Source organism: Myotis nattereri, assembly GCF_964212035.1.
Source record: "Myotis nattereri genome assembly, chromosome: X".
Lineage (NCBI taxonomy): Eukaryota > Metazoa > Chordata > Mammalia > Chiroptera > Vespertilionidae > Myotis > Myotis nattereri.
Window position 1 is genome coordinate 114081019 of NC_138078.1, and position 17915 is coordinate 114098933.

The window sequence follows — 17915 nt, forward strand, 5'->3', positions numbered from 1 at the left end:
TATTTAAAAATTGTTTTTTGCCCCAGCCGGTTTGGCTCAGTAGATAGAACATTGGCCTGCAGACTGAAAGGTCCCAGGTTTGATTCCCGTCAAGGGCACAAGCCTGGGTTGTGGGCTCGATTCCTAGTAGGGAGCGTGCAGGAGGCAGTCCATCAATGATTCTCTCTCATCATTGTTTTTATCTCTCTCTCCTTCTCCCTTCTTCTCTGAAATCAATAAAAATATATTTTAAAAACTTGTTTTTAACTGTTTTGTGGTTTCCTTTTCTGTCCCCAAGGGAATCAAGTACTGATTTTATTTTTTAGTTTTGGCCTAATTTTAAAAAATTACTAATTTGAGATATACTTCATATACCATAAATTCACCCTTGTAAAAAGTGTACTAGTAAATTCAATGGTTGTTGGTATATTCAGAGTTGTTCTGCTATCATCACAATCTAATTTTAGAATATTTTTCAATACCCCAGAAAGAAACCTCTTGCCCATTAGCTTTCACTTTCTCCTTACCTGCCACCGGTCTGAACAACCACTAATCTATTTCCTTTAAATTTGCCTATTTTGGACTGTTCATATAAATAGGATCATGTAATAAATGCTCCTTTTACAGTGGTTTCTTTGACTTAGGATAATGTTTTCAGGGTTTATCCATGTTGTATATGTTATAAATTCTTTTTTTATTGCCAAATATTCCATTTTATGAATATATGTTTATTAATCCTTAAATTTGGTTTGTTTCCACTTTTTGGCTAGTAAAACTGAATACTGCTGTTAAGAGTATTCTTGTAAAAGATTTTATTTGGACATGTTTTCATTTCTCTTGGGTAATATATACCTTAGGATTTGAGTTGCAGGGTCAATATGGTAACTTTTTGAGGAGCTGCCAAACTGTTTTTCCAAAATGGCAGCAGCATTTTATGTTCTTACTAGCCATGTTTTAGCATTCTGCTTTTTCTTTGCCAACATTTGTTATTGTCTTTATTTTTTTAAAAAAATATATTTTATTGAGTTTCCACAGAGAGGAAGGGAGAGAGACAGAGAGCCAGAAACATCGATGAGAGAGAAACATCGATCAGCTGCCTCCCGCACATCTCCCACTGGGGATGTGCCCACAACCCAGGTACATGCCCTTGACCGGAATCGAACCCGGGACCCTTCAGTCTGCAAGCCGACGCTCCATCCACTGAGCCAAACCGGTTTCGGCTATTGTCTTTATTTTTTATTAGTGGCTCGGTGCACGAAATTTGTGTACAATAAAAGGGAATTAATTAGAGGAAATATTTTAATATTGCTATTTGCCCTTTCTTTATAATAGAAGTGTCAGAGATGACAGAAAATTAGTAAAATGTATATTAAAATTTCCCTCCTGTCAGAGTCTGGAGTGCGGGACCCAGAGTCAAGTCCCTGCCCACCCGCGTGCACCTTGAAATTGCACAAGATCCAGACCCGGCTGGCCCCACCCCCATTGGGTGAGACCCAGACTCAGCCGGCCCCACACCCGTCAAGCCCCGCTGGGCGGGAGGGCGCAGCCTCAGGTACCCCGTCAAGCCCCGCCGGGTGGGGTTGCAGCCTCAGGTGCCCCGTCAAGCCCCGCCAGGTGTGGGGGGGTGCAGCCTCAGGTCCCCCAGCCCAGGGCCGGGGGCACGGCCTGAGGTCCCCCGCCCCGGCCAGGCGCTATGCAACCTCAGGTCCCTGCTGATTGGTCGTTACAGTGTCATGGAGTGATGAGCATTTGCATATTAGCCTTTTATTATGAATACTAGGAGCCCGGTGCATGAAATTCGTGCACTGGGGTGTGTGTGTCAGGGGGTCCCTCAGCCCAGCCTGCCCCCTCTCACATACTGGGAGCCCTCAGGGGATGTCCTACTGACAGCTTAGGCCGGCTCCATGCTCCCCTTGGAGCTGGCTACGCCCCTTCCCCCTCAAATTGCCAGCTCCACCCCTGACCAGGCCCCTCCGATCACCGGCCCTGCCCCTGCCTCCTCCAATCGCTGGCTCCGCCCCTGCCCCCTCCAATCACCAGTTCTGCCCCTCAGCCCCCTCCCCCACCACCTGCCTGGCCAACAGGCCTGGACACTTCAACTGAGGGGACTGGGTGCTACCATCTTGTGGCTATGGGTGCCACCATCTTTGTGACAGAGTGATGGTTAATTTGCATATTACTCTTGTATTAGATAGGATAGGTATCCTAGTGGGTGTGAAGTTGTGTCTTTTTAAAAATTTTAATTTTATAAAGTATCTTTATTGGACCCCATTAAAGTATATCTCAATTTAGTAAATTTTTTAAAAATAAGTTTTTATTGATTTTTTACAGAGAGGAAGGGAGAGAGATAGAGTGTTAGGAACATCAATGAGAGAGAAACATTGATCAGCTGCCTCCTGCACACCCCCTCCTGGGGATGTGCCCGCAACCAAGATATATGCCCTTGACCGGAATCGAACCTGGGACCCTTCAGTCTGCAGGCTGATGCTGTGTCCACTGAGCCAAACCAGTTAGGGCTCTTAGTAAATTTTTAAAAAATATTCACCTGAGGAGAGAGAGAAAAACATTCGTTGATTGCCTGCCTTCCACATGCTCCCTGAGTGGGCTTAAACCCATAACTCAGGTATGGCCCTAACCAGGAATCGAACCAGCAACCTTTAGGAGCACATGATGATGCTCAACCAGCTGAGCCACTCTGGCCCGGCAGTATCTTGTTATGGTTTTGACTTCCATTTCCTTGATGGCCAATTACACTGAGCATCTTTTCATGTTCTAATAGCCATTTGTCTATTCAGAGCTCTTGCCTATGTTTTTAATTGGGTTATTTGTCTTTAAAATGATTGAATTATAAGAGTTCTTTATATGTTTTGCATAAAAATACCTTATCAGATGTATGATTTGCAAATATTTTTTTTTCATATTTTATTTTTTATTGAATTTATTGGAGTGACATTGGTTAATAAAAGTATATAGGTTTCAAGTGTACAGTTCTTACAACACATGATCTGTATAATGTATTGTGTGTTCATCACCCCAAGTGAACACACCATTCCATCACCATTTATCCTCTCCTTTACCTTCTTCTATCTCTCCCCGATTCCACTTGATTTGCAAATATAGTGTCCCAAAAGAATGTATACACGCACTTCTGAATAATTACAAAGGCAGTGCTTATTAAAATACTAGAGGCCCGGTGCACAAAATTTGTGCACTCGGGGGGCAGGGGGGAAGGGTGCATCCCTCAGCCCAGCCTCTGCCCATTTGCAGTCCAGGACCCCTTGGCGGATACCCACCTGTTGATTTAGGCCCACTCCCTGGGGGATCAGGCTTAAGCTTGCAGTCGGACATCCTTCTGGCAGCCAGGGAGCCCTCGGGGGATGTCCGACTAAAGGCTTAGGCCCCCAAGGGTTGGGCCTAAACTGTTAGTTGGACATTCTTAGTGCTGCCACGGAGGTGGGAGAAGCTCCTGCCACCATCACTGCACTGGCCAGCCATGAGCCAGCTTCTGGCTGAGTGGCACTACTCCTCGGTCTGACCTAAACCCTAGAGATTAGTACTTCATTTTACAACTTTTTCTCGGTTTATAGGCAGCAGCACACTCAGACCACACAGTCGGGTGTGCGAGAAATGTTGCTTTCTTTATTGTTTAGTAACCAAACCTAACTTCAACTTCAGCCCCCATTCTGCCAAGTGAAAAAACAAAAACAAAATATCATTTAACTTAGGTTTCCCCCCCCCTTCTCTGGAGCTGTGCTTCCATGTCAGACAGTTTATATCTCAGGCAGAGGTGCCAAAGAACCGAGCAGGTCAAGAACATCTGGACCTCAGTCCTCTGTCTGGGCTGGCCCCACCCAGCTGCCCCTGACCCTCACCTCAGAGCTCAGTCCATGCTGATCCCTGGTATATTCTCCTCATCTGGGCCTTGAGGCCAGTTTGCTCTCTCCCTCCCTCCCTGCCACCTTCTCTCTCTCACACAAAGAGCTATTGGGCTTTCTGGGGTGAGGTCCTCTGACACCTCCCCAGCCCCGTTGCATGGACACCATCTTGGTGCCTTGGTCACGGCCACAAAGCTGTGTGGCTGCTCTCAGACCCTCCGTCTCCTGCTGCCTTAGGGAGTGACTCAGTGGGAGGGAGGGTCACAGTCCTTTTTACATGGCCGCCAACAAACACGCAGTGTTCCTTCCCTCTAGTTCTCCTTCTCCTCCTCACCCCAGTCCAGGCACGTCTATGTGCAGAGCAGGGGAGGGTGGGAGGCAGGCGTGTCTCTGACCCAGCACACAGGCTTCCAGATCCACTGCTCCCCCAGGAGGTCTTCCACGCTCTGGACCTCGACACCCAGAACCTGCCCCCTCTCAGCTGCAGGTCTTTGCCCGCAGTGGTCAAGTCTGTTTAGAGCAGTGGTTCTCAACCTTGGCTGCACATTAGAGTCACCTGGGAATCTTTTCAAAATCCTGATTTCTGGGCCTCATCCTCCGGAAATTCTGTTTCTTTGTTACTAATGTTGTGGCCCCACCCCATAACAAAGAAACAGAATTTCCAGAGGATGAGGCCCAGAAATCAGGATTTTAAAAAGATTCCCAGGTGATTCTAATGTGCAGCCAAGGTTGAGAACCACTGGTTTAGAGGGTTTGAAGTCAAGAAGTGCCTCTTTGTTCTCTGCTTTCTGGAGGCGGTCAGCGTGGAACATTCCTGCCTGGACTGGGGAGGGGTCTCTGGGTGTTAAGAATACCAGGAGGGGGAGCACAGACTCCTCCTAGAGCTCTGAGATGGGAAAGGCAGCACCCCCTCACCTCTCACCCCAGGATGTTTATTTAGAAGCAGAAGCCTCATCCTGTGCAGGGGCCTGTGCTGGCTGCCTCAGTTTCTCAGCGACAACGAATTTGATGAACGTCTTTTCCCCACTGCAGTAGCTGCTTCATTTGTTCGTTCTCACATTTTTCATTAGCTGCTAAATCGCCCCTGTGGCTGCAAACCTGTTGTGCCTGACTCAGCCAGTGGGGAGCTATGGGAGCTGTGCAGGGACAGGGTAAGTGGGAGGGGGGCCCGGCCTGCAGAGAGGGTCAATGGTGCCTGCCCAGCTGTCTCAGAGGATGTGGCTTAGGTTAGGTCCTGTCCTTTGGCGACTTTAGGAGGGGAGGCCGTGTCCTCTGCTCCTCACTTTGACTCGGGTGGAAGTTCTCCTTGCTCTCTGGCCTCATAACTCAGTGGATCATAGTGGGATGTGGCAGGCAGGCAGTTTCTGCGGCTGCACACAGGCACGGGCTGGTGGCTTCTGCAGCCGCACAGGGGCGCGGGCCTGCAACCCGGGACTGGATCAGGTCACAGGTGGCGGCAGGCGGCTTTTGTGACTGTACACAGTTGTGAACAGGCGGCTTCTGTGGCTGCACATGCTGTGGGCAGGCGGCTTCAGAGGCTGCACACAGGCTCGGGCTGTGGGCTTCTGCTGCTGCACACGGGCACGGGCAGGCGGCTTCTGGGGGGTTGGGGTTGCCGCCTGACCTGCTCCCGGTCCCTCCCGATCTCCGATTACCATGGCAATCTCGGGGCGCAGGCCAGCCGCCTGTCCCCGGAGTCCGGTGTTGCGGCCTGGCCTGCGCCCTGGCCCTCTGCCCTCTGATCGCCATGGCGATTGCTGGGCACAGGCCAGCCAGCTACACTGGCCCCCGGGGCATCCAGAGTTGCGACCTGGCCTGCGCCCCGGTCCTCCGGTCCTCCCGCACTCCAATCGCGGGGCCAGGCCCTCCCACCCTCCGATCGCAGGGTGCAGGCCAGCCAGCAACCCCGCCCCCGGGGAACCAGGGTTGCGGCCTGACCTGGGCGCTGCCCCCTCCCCCCCCCCTCCAATTGCCATGGTGATCTCTGGGCAGGCCAGCCGGCAACCCCAACTGGCTTTCTGATGGCGATCACCGGCTGAAGGCGGCCTTTGCCCACCCCCCAGCTCTTGCCTGCCGCCTGGGTTGCGGATCACCATTCTTCTTTCCTTCCCCTTTCGCCTCCCAGCATTGCGGCTATGTATGCAAATTAACAGCCATCTTGGCTGGCAGTTAATTTGCATATCGCCCTGATTAGCCAATGGGAAGGGTAGCGGTCGTATGCTAATTACCATGTTTCTCTTTTATTAGATAGGATATTTCATTTTCAAAATTGACCTATCAGCTTTTAAAGTGTGTGTACATTTTAGGGGGACACCCTGTATTTTCTCCCATTCTGTAGATTCTCTTTTCCTTGATACGGAGTTTTTTGAAGCACAAAAAGTTAATTATGAATAAATTAAATTCATTTTTTCTTTTGTCTCTTCTGCTTTTGGTCTGATATCTAAGAAGGCTTTCCTTAATGCACAGTTACAAAGATTTAATTCTGTGTTTTAGGGTTTTAGCTCTTAACATTTATATCTTTGATCCATTTTGAATTAATTATTAACATATGGTGTGAACTAAGTTCCAGCTGCATTTTTTTGCATATGGATATCCACTTATCCTAGCAACATTGTTTGAAAAGACTAGTCTTTCTCCATTGATTTGTCTTGTCCTATTTGTCAAAAATTAAATGACCATTAGTGTAAGATTTTATTTCTGGACCCTCAGTTTTATTACATTGGATCTACATATTTATCCTTACGTTAGTACTATAATTTGATTACTGTAGCGTTGTAGTAAGTTTTCAGGTCATGAAGTGTGAATCTTCTAATTTTGTTCTTCTTTTTCAAGATTGTTTTGGATGTTCTGCATCCTTTGCATTACCATAATAATTTTAGGATTAGCTTTCCATTTTCTACTATGAAACCAGCTGGGATTTTGATAGGGATTGCATTGAGTCTTTAGATCAATTTGGAGAGTATTATCGTCTAATAATATTAAGTCTCAAGATCCATGAGCTGTCTGTCCTTTCTTTAATCTGTTATTTAATCTTCAGTTTGCCTTTCTTATTAATACAGGATTATCAGGGTTCACTGTTGAAAAAAAATTATTTTGTTCATTTCCTCATTGACCCAGGCATTCACTCCTTTAAAAATTTATTTTCATTCCATTTCAATGTTAATATTTAGTATAATATTTTAGTAAAAAAGAAATATGGGTGTTACTTTTAATATTTTCTAGGATATCTTTAGTAATGTCACTAAGAAATGAAAAAGTAATTATGCTTTCTTTATCAGGTGATAATTTTACTGAATTTGATTCTATTTTATGATTCAAATTTAACTTTAACTTTTTATGTACAAGTATGTATATGTTAATTTGAAGTAATGTGATACCACTTAATGTTGAATTTTAATTACTTAAATCCAACTTAATTTTTAGAACATTAGAAAAAGCTAATGTTTTTTTCCCCCCTTTACTGTAGTCGGTGGTAGATGATTGGATAGAATCATACAAGCATGACCGAGATATAGCACTTCTTGACCTCATCAACTTTTTTATTCAGTGTTCAGGCTGTAAAGGTAAGATATATTTATTTTTGGAAGAAGAATATTTTTAAATGGTCTTCTCTTTTTTGTTCCACCTAAAGCTATATTAACACTTTACCTGGAAAATAATGCCAAGATATTGGATTTCTTGCATTATAATCATACATAATATGTAAGAAAAAAAAGAGCAAAGAACATAATAAGAAACTCTATTGAGACAGTTGTACTCATATGTGAAGTTAACTAAAACTTGGCAATTTATAATTGTTATGTTACTTTTATTAGATATATTTCCCACTTTCAGCATCTGGTTTTAGGAACAAAGAAATGGATTAAGAAGGGAGGAGGAAGATAATGAAGAGATACAGGTTCATATGGCAGGGAATTGTAAAGTTTAGGGAATTAAAAAGTACCATGAATAATAGTAAGTAATTAAGTAGGTAGGTAAGTAAGTAATAACTAAGTAAATAAGTAAGTTAAACAAGGTATTGGTGAACTTTCCAGTTTGTCTTCTCAAAGGTAGAGAAACTGGATTGGGGAGTGGGAGCCTTGTGAAAAATGTTTTTACTTTGTGTAAAAATATTTTGAAGTAGAAATGGGGAAAATATAAAATACAGAAATATCTTCCCAGGTACAAATATTAGTGCAGATATTGTGCTGGAGGATAAAATTATGTAAGTTCAGGATACATCCTCAGGTGGATTATTTCATGAGTCAGTTAAGATCATGGGGAGGTTTTGATCTGTCCCATGTTTCCCTAACACTTGGCTCATCCTAATTCTAGAAGATGCCTAGGGAAATAAATGTTACATAGTTTTATAAAGGTGCTGCATTTTTTAAAGAAAATGGCACCAAAAAACATGGGCATTAGAAATCAGGAGAAGGGAGGGTTGCTTAAAAATAGATCTAAGAAGTTAAGGTGCTAAAGAATGACTGACTTATATCTGAAGAAAGAATTCCCCAAAAAACCCACAGTTTACTTAGGTTTATTCCTTTCATTTGATTATAGTCCTTAAAAAATGTAACATTGTAAGAACTGATGCATTTAAGATTGATCACAACATTCAGTGCAGTGTGCATATTAAATGTTAAGTATATGAGGCCTGATAAATATATTAACTTCTTCAGTCTATGATCTTTTTTTTTTTTTTTAAATATATTTTATTGATTTTTCACAGAGAGGAAGGGAGAGAAATAGAGAGAGTTAGAAACATCGATGAGAGAGAAACATCGATCAGCTGCCTCTTGCACATCCCCCACCGGGGATGTGCCCGCAACCCAGGTACATGCCCTTGACCGGAATCGAACCCGGGAACTCTCAGTCCGCAGGCTGACGCTCTATCCACTGAGCCAAACCGGTTTCGGCCAGTCTATGATCTTTATAATGCCATTAATGTAGTCCAGTTTTCAGAAATTTAAAAAAATTGTCTTAACTTTAAAGTATAGAAACTTGCCTAGTTGTCTTAAAAGTTAAAAGTAGCTGCAAATCAATATTAGAAAAATCTGCTGACTGCTCAGAAAAAGTATTGTTATGACAATATGATGAGCCAGATTAATTCTTAAAAATGAGATATATTAATATTTTGTCTATGCTTAGTCCATCTCTCTGCAGTAGAAGTGTATAGGGACCTCTTTGTTGTGTTAGTTACAAGGACCATGTCCCTTCTCTTTTTATGTTTTTTTTTGAAAATGGAAGGTTAATTGCAGAACAGCCGAGCAGGTGCCAGAAATAATTTGATGACTTAAATTCGAATTTTTTATCTTCAATATTTTCTGCTATATCATAGTTTTGTCAGTTTTAGTTTCCTAATGAGGCTTCTGAATTATAGTTTTAAAACAAGGCCATAGTCAACAGCATTTTTTCTTTATCCAATTCATTCATTTCCTGGCATCAGTGTGATTGTAAGTCAGAATCTTGCCAACTCACCATTTGGATATACCTTGTCACAAACCACACTATCAAGATTTGTAAAAATTCAAAGTGTTGAAAACTTAAAGTATTAGATAGATTTAAAATACTGCCATAATATATTTTTTTTAGAATAAAAAAAGCTCCATTAAAGGAAATTTACCATACAATCAAAGTTAGGGTCATTAAGTACTTTCAAAACACAAAATTATTTTGATATATTCTTTTATAAATGAGTTAGAAACTTTTTAAAGTATATCCAGTATACTTGAATCTTTTCCTTTGGACTCAGGATTGTCATTATGAGCATCAGTTATTTTACTTCAGTTGTGTCTTCTGCAGCTATTGAGGTGCTCTGTGGTTGGTGATACTGTTGTTTCCTTCTTTCTTTCCTGCTCAACTGTTACTTTTCAATTTACCAGTTTTTAGAAGTCTTGCTTCATGTCTCCCACACTTTTAAGGCACTGGGCTCTGGCCTGGTGTTCTGGAGTTATATGTAGTGAGGCTTAGGGCAGTTATATGGCCTATGAGATGAGAGGAAGAGCTTCAGAATTGGACATTTGTCAAAATGTAAGCAGTATGTTTGCTTTGAGATTTATTTACATATAAATGTTTATTTCATAGGAATTGTTTCAGGGATTGAGTTACTTTGCTTCTAGCACTGTCAAGTTACAGCACCTGGGCATAAGTTATGGGAAGATATCTGAAGGTTATAGCCATAACTCTAGATTAGAATTTTAAAAACCCTTTAAAAAGTTTTTTTGAGAATGTGTTTCTTTAGCCAAGGAAATGATGGTTTCTTCCAAATGTTTTAATATTTTTAAACAGGCATTTGGTTCTCTTTGATGTTGTGTTAAGTACGGGCTCTTTCACAGCACCACTAGAAATTGATCTCCCCTGCGGGCGATCAGCATGATGTAGATGAATAATGTCAGACAAATTATTTAACTTCTTTTCCTTAGCATTATTTTCCTCATCTGTAAAGTGAAGATTATGTAGTACCTGCCTCATGGGCATGTTACCTTGGCTAATCATATGTGAAGTGGCTTGCTCATAGGAAGCTCAGTGGATGTTAGTTACTGGTCTACCCCTGCTGGCTTTGTTGTGCTACTGGAAAGTCTTAAATTGCATTCCCATAGAGAAGGAGGCTCAAGTATCAATTGTTCTTTTCAGGTTTAGGGTTGGAAAGAGAATATGATATTTATTGTTTTTAAATGTATACACACATACACGTACATGCATATACAGGATGTAGCTTGGCAGTTGAAATATCTAACTTTCATAATAAATTTAATCTTCCTATATTAAGACGTTCTTTTCTTAGATGTTACTATATTTATGGTATTCCCAGTTATAAAACTGGCAAGGAATAAATAATCCATCAATAGAAATACGGTTTTTAAAATCTAATATTTTAATTTTTTAAAAACTTGACACCCCATCAGAGGAAATTCAAGTACATATCCTCCCTGTACTATCTATTGCTTAAAACTTTTCTCTAGAAATTCTTATCTATGACTTAAAACTTTTCCTTAGAAATTCCGATGTGGCTCAGTTGATTGGAGCATCGTCCTGTACACCTAAAGGAGCTGTGTTCATTTCTCGGTCAGGGCACATGCTTGGGTTGGAGGTTCCATCCCTGTTAGGGGTGCATGCAGGAGGCAGCTGATTGATATTTCTCTCTCTCACATCAGTGTTTCTCCTTCCCTTCCTCCCTCTCTCTTTCTCTCTCTCTCCCATCCCTCTGTCCTCCTGCCTCCTCCCTTCTTTCTCTAAAATCAATTAAAAATAAAACAAAATATATCCTGGATGCCTTTTTTCTCTCCTCCCATCCTCCTTTAAAATTCTGAATGTCTTTATCAGATTTCAGTCTTCTTGTGAGGGTCTGAACTATAGCCATTTTTGGCATAGCCATTCATTAGGGCATTTATTATATAATACTTAATATTTTCCTTCCTTCCCTTTCTAGGCTTATATATTTATTTATTTATTTATTTCCTCCCTCAAGGATATGTTTATGAGAGAGAGAGAGAGAGAGAGAGAGAGAGAGAGAGAGAGAGAGAGAGAGATACATTGATGTGAGAAACACCAATCAGTTGCCTCCCATATGCACCCTGACCAAGGATGGAACATGTAACCTACGTATGTCCCCTGACAAGGAATTGAACCTGCAACCTATTGGTGTATGGGAGGATACTCCAACCAACGAAGCCACCTGGCCAGAGCTAGGTTATTCTTTATTTAATCTTCCAACTAGATTATGGGCTTCAGGATGGGCAGGAACTACAACTTATGTTTTTTTGAAGCTCTTTTAGAAAATTATGGGATGTAGTTGACTTTTACATGGAGTAGTGCTTAATGAAGCAAACTGGCTAAAGTAAACTCTTCCTATTATTAATCTTTCCCTTGTTATCTTTAGGGTCTTCCTATGGTTTTAAATGTTACCCTGAAAGCTGCCTCATTCTTGATGACGTATGTTTTATATTATAAAGGAACTAAGCCTGTATACATATTATAGGTATGAGTAAAGTAAGTCAGGCAGAAATGGCGAAGGCTAGGAAGAAAGATATCGGTCGGAAGTATAGGGTTCTTGTAAACATCGAGATTGGGATTTGTGCATTATTTATAGGGTTGAGTATCACAGAGAAGGTCACTTGATGAAGAAGTACATCTTATTATGTGACTGTAGACATTTTAGCATTAAAGACTGAAAAGTTCTCTTTGTTTATTTCTTTGTACCATGTATTAACTTCTCACACTTGGGAATTTCAGGAGTTGTCACAGCAGAAATGTTTAGACATATGCAGAACTCTGAAATAATTCGAAAAATGACTGAAGAGTTTGATGAGGTAACATTACTCTAAATGTTTTGATAATTTTATGCATGTTGATCTTGATTTACTCTTGAAAGTATTCTTTTTTTAAAATTTCTTTTTGAAAATATTCTTAAATTCTGAATGTTAGTGTCATGGATAAGAGCTTTGGCATCAGATTCAATCAGATGATGGCTATGTGACCTTGGGCAAGTTGTCTTAGCATTAACTTCATCATCTGTAACCCAGGCTTATCCCTGACCAGGAATCAAACTGTGACCTCCTGGTTCATAGATGGATGCTCAACTACTGAGCCATGCTGGCTGGGCTCAATGACCATTTTAAAAGATGTCAGACAAGAGTTATTAAAATAGCTTTGTTGATCACTAAGTGCTATTAATCAGCCTCCAGATAGTTAAGATGTAATTATGAGTAATGGTATTATTTTAGCTTTCTAATATTTAATGTTTTAGTGAGAACCTTCTTACTAAAAGGAAACAGCTATTTGAGGTAGGAATCCTGATATATAGTTTGAAAATAATTAGAAAATCAAGTTGCTAACAACAATTAAGATATATTTTAATATAGTCACTTAAATGAGCCAATCAGAAAAGATGGAAGAAACCCTTTTTGTGGAGTAGTATTAGGACTTTATTCTCAGATGCAAAATAGTACTACTTACATATGTCATAGCTTAAAATAAAAAATATTGTTCTAATGACAAAATTTGTTACAAATTTTTTTTTTTTATAATGAACAGAGCTTTTTTTTTTTTTTTTAAATATATTTTATTGATTTTTTACAGAGAGGAAGGGAGAGAGATAGAGAGCCAGAAACATCAATGAGAGAGAAACATCAATCAGCTGCCGCCTGAACACCTCCCATGGGGGATGTGCCCGCAACCCAGGTACATGCCCTTGACCGGAATCGAACCTGGGACCTTTCAGTCCGCAGGCTGACGCTCTATCCACTGAGCCAAACCGGTTTCGGCAAAATTTGTTACAAAATTTTACTGAACTGATAAAATTATCTTAAGCCTTTATGATACTCTTGTTAGAAGTTCTTTTAGAAATTCTATGTGATATTGGTACCTGCCTTTTTTTTTTAAGGACTTGTTTGTTTTTATTTATGGAGAATCTCACTGTAAATACATTGAAGAATATTCCACCTTTTTAAGGAAGAGTATCTGGGGTCCATTTTTTCCAGGCTATACTAGCTACGTTTAATTTCTTTAAAAAATTATCTGGTTGATTATGTCTGTTGACTGTTTGATGTCCTGAAGCTAATGAAAACATGCATGGTAATCTTTTGATTATTTAGAAATCATACATCAATCTGTTAGATTGCTGAGAATATGATTTCATCATTTTGAATGCATTTAAAAATATAACTTTGGTTTGCTTTTTGTTTTAAAGAAATTTAATAATTGTATCTTTGCTTATCAGAATAGTGTTTTGGTTTGATGAGAGGCATTTTTTTAAACCTCTGAATAATTGACAAATATTTTCATTGGTTAAAGTGAATTCAGAATATTCATGTGGTATTTAATAAAAGCAGAGATACTCTGCTTTTATTTACTTCTGCCTTTGTATATTGTTCTCCTGCCTACGTTGAGGATTTTATTAGAAAAGAAAGGTGAGATAAAGGAGTCATTTTAGCTTCTGTCTAGGGTATTTCACAAAGAAGTAAAATTTATTGTCACTTGTTTTATATGAAATGGTTGTTTAAATTTTTTGTTTTAGGATAGTGGAGATTATCCACTTACCATGGCCGGTCCTCAGTGGAAGAAATTCAAATCCAGTTTTTGTGAATTCATTGGCGTCTTAGTACGGCAGTGCCAATATAGTATCATATATGATGAATACATGATGGATACAGTCATTTCACTTCTTACAGGATTGTCTGACTCACAAGTCAGAGCATTTCGACATACAAGCACCCTGGCAGGTTGGTATTTAGTAATATTTTCTGTGTATTTCCCAAGATTAGAGATGAAAATGATTTCCATTAAAAGAAATAATGGTGACACAAATTAATTTTATTTATAAAGTAACTACTAGGAAGCCACCAACCTCTCCTCCAACCCCCTTGAATTATCAGGAATGGGATGGTATTTCAGTTTGGTTCTGTGAAGGCATACTATCCTATCTAATAAAAGAGAAACATGGTAATTAGCATACGACTGCTGCCGTTCCCATTGGCTAATCAGAGCGTTAACTGCCAGCCAAGATGGCGGCCGACAGCCAGGCAGCTGACGAGAACAGGGAGGCTTGCTTGCTTCAGTGACGGAGGAAGCCAAGCTTCCCCGCCTGCCTTGCCAGCCTCTCAGTTGCACTCTAAGCAACATTGTAACGAATATAGAAGCTAAACAAAACCCCGGGCTTCAGCCAGCAGGACCGCAACATTGTTTCAAATACAGAAGGTAAACAAAGGCCAGAAACCTGCTTTCAGCAGCGTAGGTCTCATAGCTGGAGCCGAGCCTTAGAGCTAAAGCTGGCCCAGAATAAAAAAAAAAAAAAAAAGGAAAAAAGGACAGGTTGGGAGCTTCAGTCACCCGCCAGCTTGAAAATGGCCCTCAGACCCTCTCCGAGGCTGGCCAGGCACCCCAGTGGGGACTCCCACCCTAAAGGGGGTGTGACCAGATGCAAACAGCCATCATCCCCTCACCCAGGCTGGCCAGGCACCCCAGTGGGGACCCCCAGCCTGATCCAGGACACCCTTCAGGGCAAACCAGCCGGCCCCCACCTGCGCACCAGGCTTCTATCCTATATAGTAAAAGGGTAATATGCCTCCCAGCACCGGGATCAGCAGAGCCGAGAGGCCTCCCAGCGCTGGGATCAGCGTGACAGGGGGCAGCGCCCAAACCCCCTGATCGCCCTGCGGCTCTGTGTGTGACATGGGTTGGGGCCACAACCTCCCTATCCGCCCTGCTCTGTTTGTGATGGGGGGAGCTCCCCAACCCCCTGATTGCCCTGCGGCTCTGTGTGTGACAGGGTGCAGCACCCCAACCCCCTGATCGGCCCTGCTCTGTGGGTGATAGAGGGTGGTGCCCCAACCTCCTGATCCGCCCTGCTCTGTGTGTGACGGGGCTGTGCCCCAACTCCCCTATCGGCCCTACTCTGTAAGTGACATTGGGGAGCTCCTCAACCCCCTGATCGGCCCTGCTCTGTGCGTGACAGGGGGGACCTCCCCAACCCCCTGATGGGCCCTGCTCCGTGTGTGACGGGGTGGCGCCGCAACCTCCCCATCGACCCTGCCTTGAGTGTGACGGGGGCGGTGCCCCAGCCCCCCAATCGGCCCTACCCTTAGCGTGACTGAGACTGGCATCCAACCTCCCAATTCGCTCTGCTCTGTGCATGACAGGGGGCGGCGCCCCCAACTCCCCAGTCAGCCCTGCTCTGAGCCCGACCAGGGGCTGCACCTAGGGATTGGGCCTGCCCTCTGTCACCCGGGAGCAGGCCTAAGCCAGCAGGTCGTTATCTCCCGAGGAGTCCCAGACTGTGAGAGGGCACAGGCCGGGCTGAGGGGCCCCCCCTCCCCCCGAGTGCACAAATTTTTGTGCACCGGGTCTCTAGTACTATATAATAAAAGCCTAATATGCTAAGTGTCCAGTCGTCCGATCTTCCGTTCAACCAATTAAAGCGTAATATGCTAATGATATTCTAAGGTCGCTCAACCTCTCGCTATGATGTGCATTGACCACCAGGGGATAGTCACTCTGACCCATAGGTTGCTGCTAGGGTCCGGCTGATTGGGACTGAGCGAAACGGGCCAGACACGCCCTGGAGCCTTCCCGTGGTCCCTCCCGGGCTTGCCAACCTCCCATGTCCCTCCCCAGTCCCGATTCTGCACTGGTGGGGTCCCTCAGCCTGGCCTGCACCCTCTCGCAATCCAGGTTGAGGGGATCCCCCCAAGTGCACCAGGCGTCTAGTATTAGTATGTGATGATTTTCTTGTGGTAAACCTATTTGAATATTATGTATTAGGTAGAGCTGCTATGTCTCCTGGCCTTGGTATAGTGGCCTAATGAAATAGTTGTTCTGTAGGGCCCAGTATCACAGCCTCCTGGATCACCCAAGCTGGGCACTCCAGATGTGCCCCCACCCTGTGGGCTGTGTACTCCCTCCTGTTGTAGTTAAGTCTTGATTGCTGTTGGCACCTCAGTGAGGGAGATTTACCCCCAGGCCAATTGTCTATGAGGAGTGGAGGACTGGTTGGGACCACTGCGGAGTATCAGCTGTGCAGGGGTCCACCCTATGAAGCAGGATTTACTTTAGTGTGTCTTTGGTGCCCACTGAGTCTGCCCCTTGAGCATGTTTCTTTTGGAGGTGGTTAGGTGGTGCTTTGACATGATCTGAAGCTGTCCACTGAGTGCACTGGTTCTGGGGCCTCCTGGGAGGTACAGGCCAAGGTCAATTGTCAGCTGTGTTCTGCTCAGGGTCTCCTAGTATGTGCTACAGAGCAATCTGTAGATGGCTGCTTCTTCTGCTGGGCTTGGAAGTGTCCAGAAGTGGCCAAGCTGTGAATCAACGCTGGCTGCTGCTAGTGTCAGGCCTGGGGCTACTTAGTGAGAGTTATGTGGCATGCAGAGACCAGATGCTGCTTTTTTGAGAGATTTTAAGAGAGTCGGAAATGTGAGCAAAGACAAGCCATTTCTATGGAAATCCACTGGAAACCTTTCTTATGTTTTTGAGTAACTTTAGGCTGAGTCAGATCTTTTGACTTTTAAATTTTAATAAAAGGAGTTGGAAAATTAATCCTAGAAGTGATTTTTGGTGTTGATGTTGATAAAATCTTTTGATTTCTCCTTTATGCTAAAGGCAAAATTGTTGATACACTATTATAAGATATGTGCTTTTTTATTTCAGTTTGAATGAATCAAATGGGTGTTAATTATGTATTACTATAGTATAGTGTCTACAAAATATATTCATTCTCAAAGTGTGGAAATACTATTTTTCTCTTTAAAGTATTTTCTCAAATAATTAAAGCTGTGATTAAAGATGTACTTCTGCTGAGTTTTCTATTTTAAAAAACAAAACGCAGACAGTCTCCATATAGGTTTTTTGTTTTTAGATTCAAAGTTACAAAATATAAATGTGATCTTGTTCTTAAGAAATTGGGTAGTATTTAATGTTAAGAATTTGATGGGTAAAGAAAATTAAAATAAGTATAATGGTATGAGGTGAATAAATTTAGATCAGAATGACAAAATGGTTTGCTGAGGATGTGAAATAGCTCAGCAGAAAATTCAGAGTCTCTTTTAAAGAGAGCCAATAGCCAAAAATTACGATAGTTTTGTGTTGTTCTGTCATGTAATGAACCAGAATTGCGAAATAGTCTGGAGTGAGCTAAAGAAAGTATAAAATGGTCAGATATTTCAGTTATTAAGTTTTAAATCACAGGCATTGAGTCTTGTCTCAGGAGCAAGAGTTCAGTAACAGAAGGTGGGGATCTGGAGAGGGTCTGTTATCAGTTTATTACTAAAACTAGAGGCCCAGTGCATGAAATTCATGCACTCTAGGGGGGTCCCTCAGCCCAGCCTACATCCTCTCACAGTCCAGGAGCCCTTGGGGGATGTCTGACTGACGGCTCAGTGGTTGTCTGACTAAGCTGTTAGTTGGACATCCTTAGTGCTGCTGTGGAGGCAGGAGAGGCTGCCGCCAGCCGTGAGCCTGGCTTCTGGCTGAGCGTCGCTCCCCCTGTGGGAGCGTACTGACCACCAGGGGGCAGCTCCTGTGTTGAGCGTCTGCCCCCTGGTGGTCAGTGTTCATCATAGCGATGAACAGGTCGTCCCGCTGTTGGGTCGA

At 42.7% G+C, this 17915-nt stretch overlaps 1 protein-coding gene across 1 annotated transcript in view; it reads left to right on the plus strand.

Moving 5' to 3' along the window:
* STAG2 (STAG2 cohesin complex component) overlaps window positions 1-17915 on the plus strand; it is a 154916-nt gene that overhangs the window by 79545 nt on the left and 57456 nt on the right. Inside the window, exons 5-7 of the mRNA XM_081115194.1 lie at window positions 7321-7417; window positions 12066-12142; window positions 13849-14053. Coding sequence (XP_080971320.1) covers window positions 7321-7417; window positions 12066-12142; window positions 13849-14053 — 379 coding nt within the window. The remainder of the gene's footprint in view (window positions 1-7320; window positions 7418-12065; window positions 12143-13848; window positions 14054-17915) is intronic.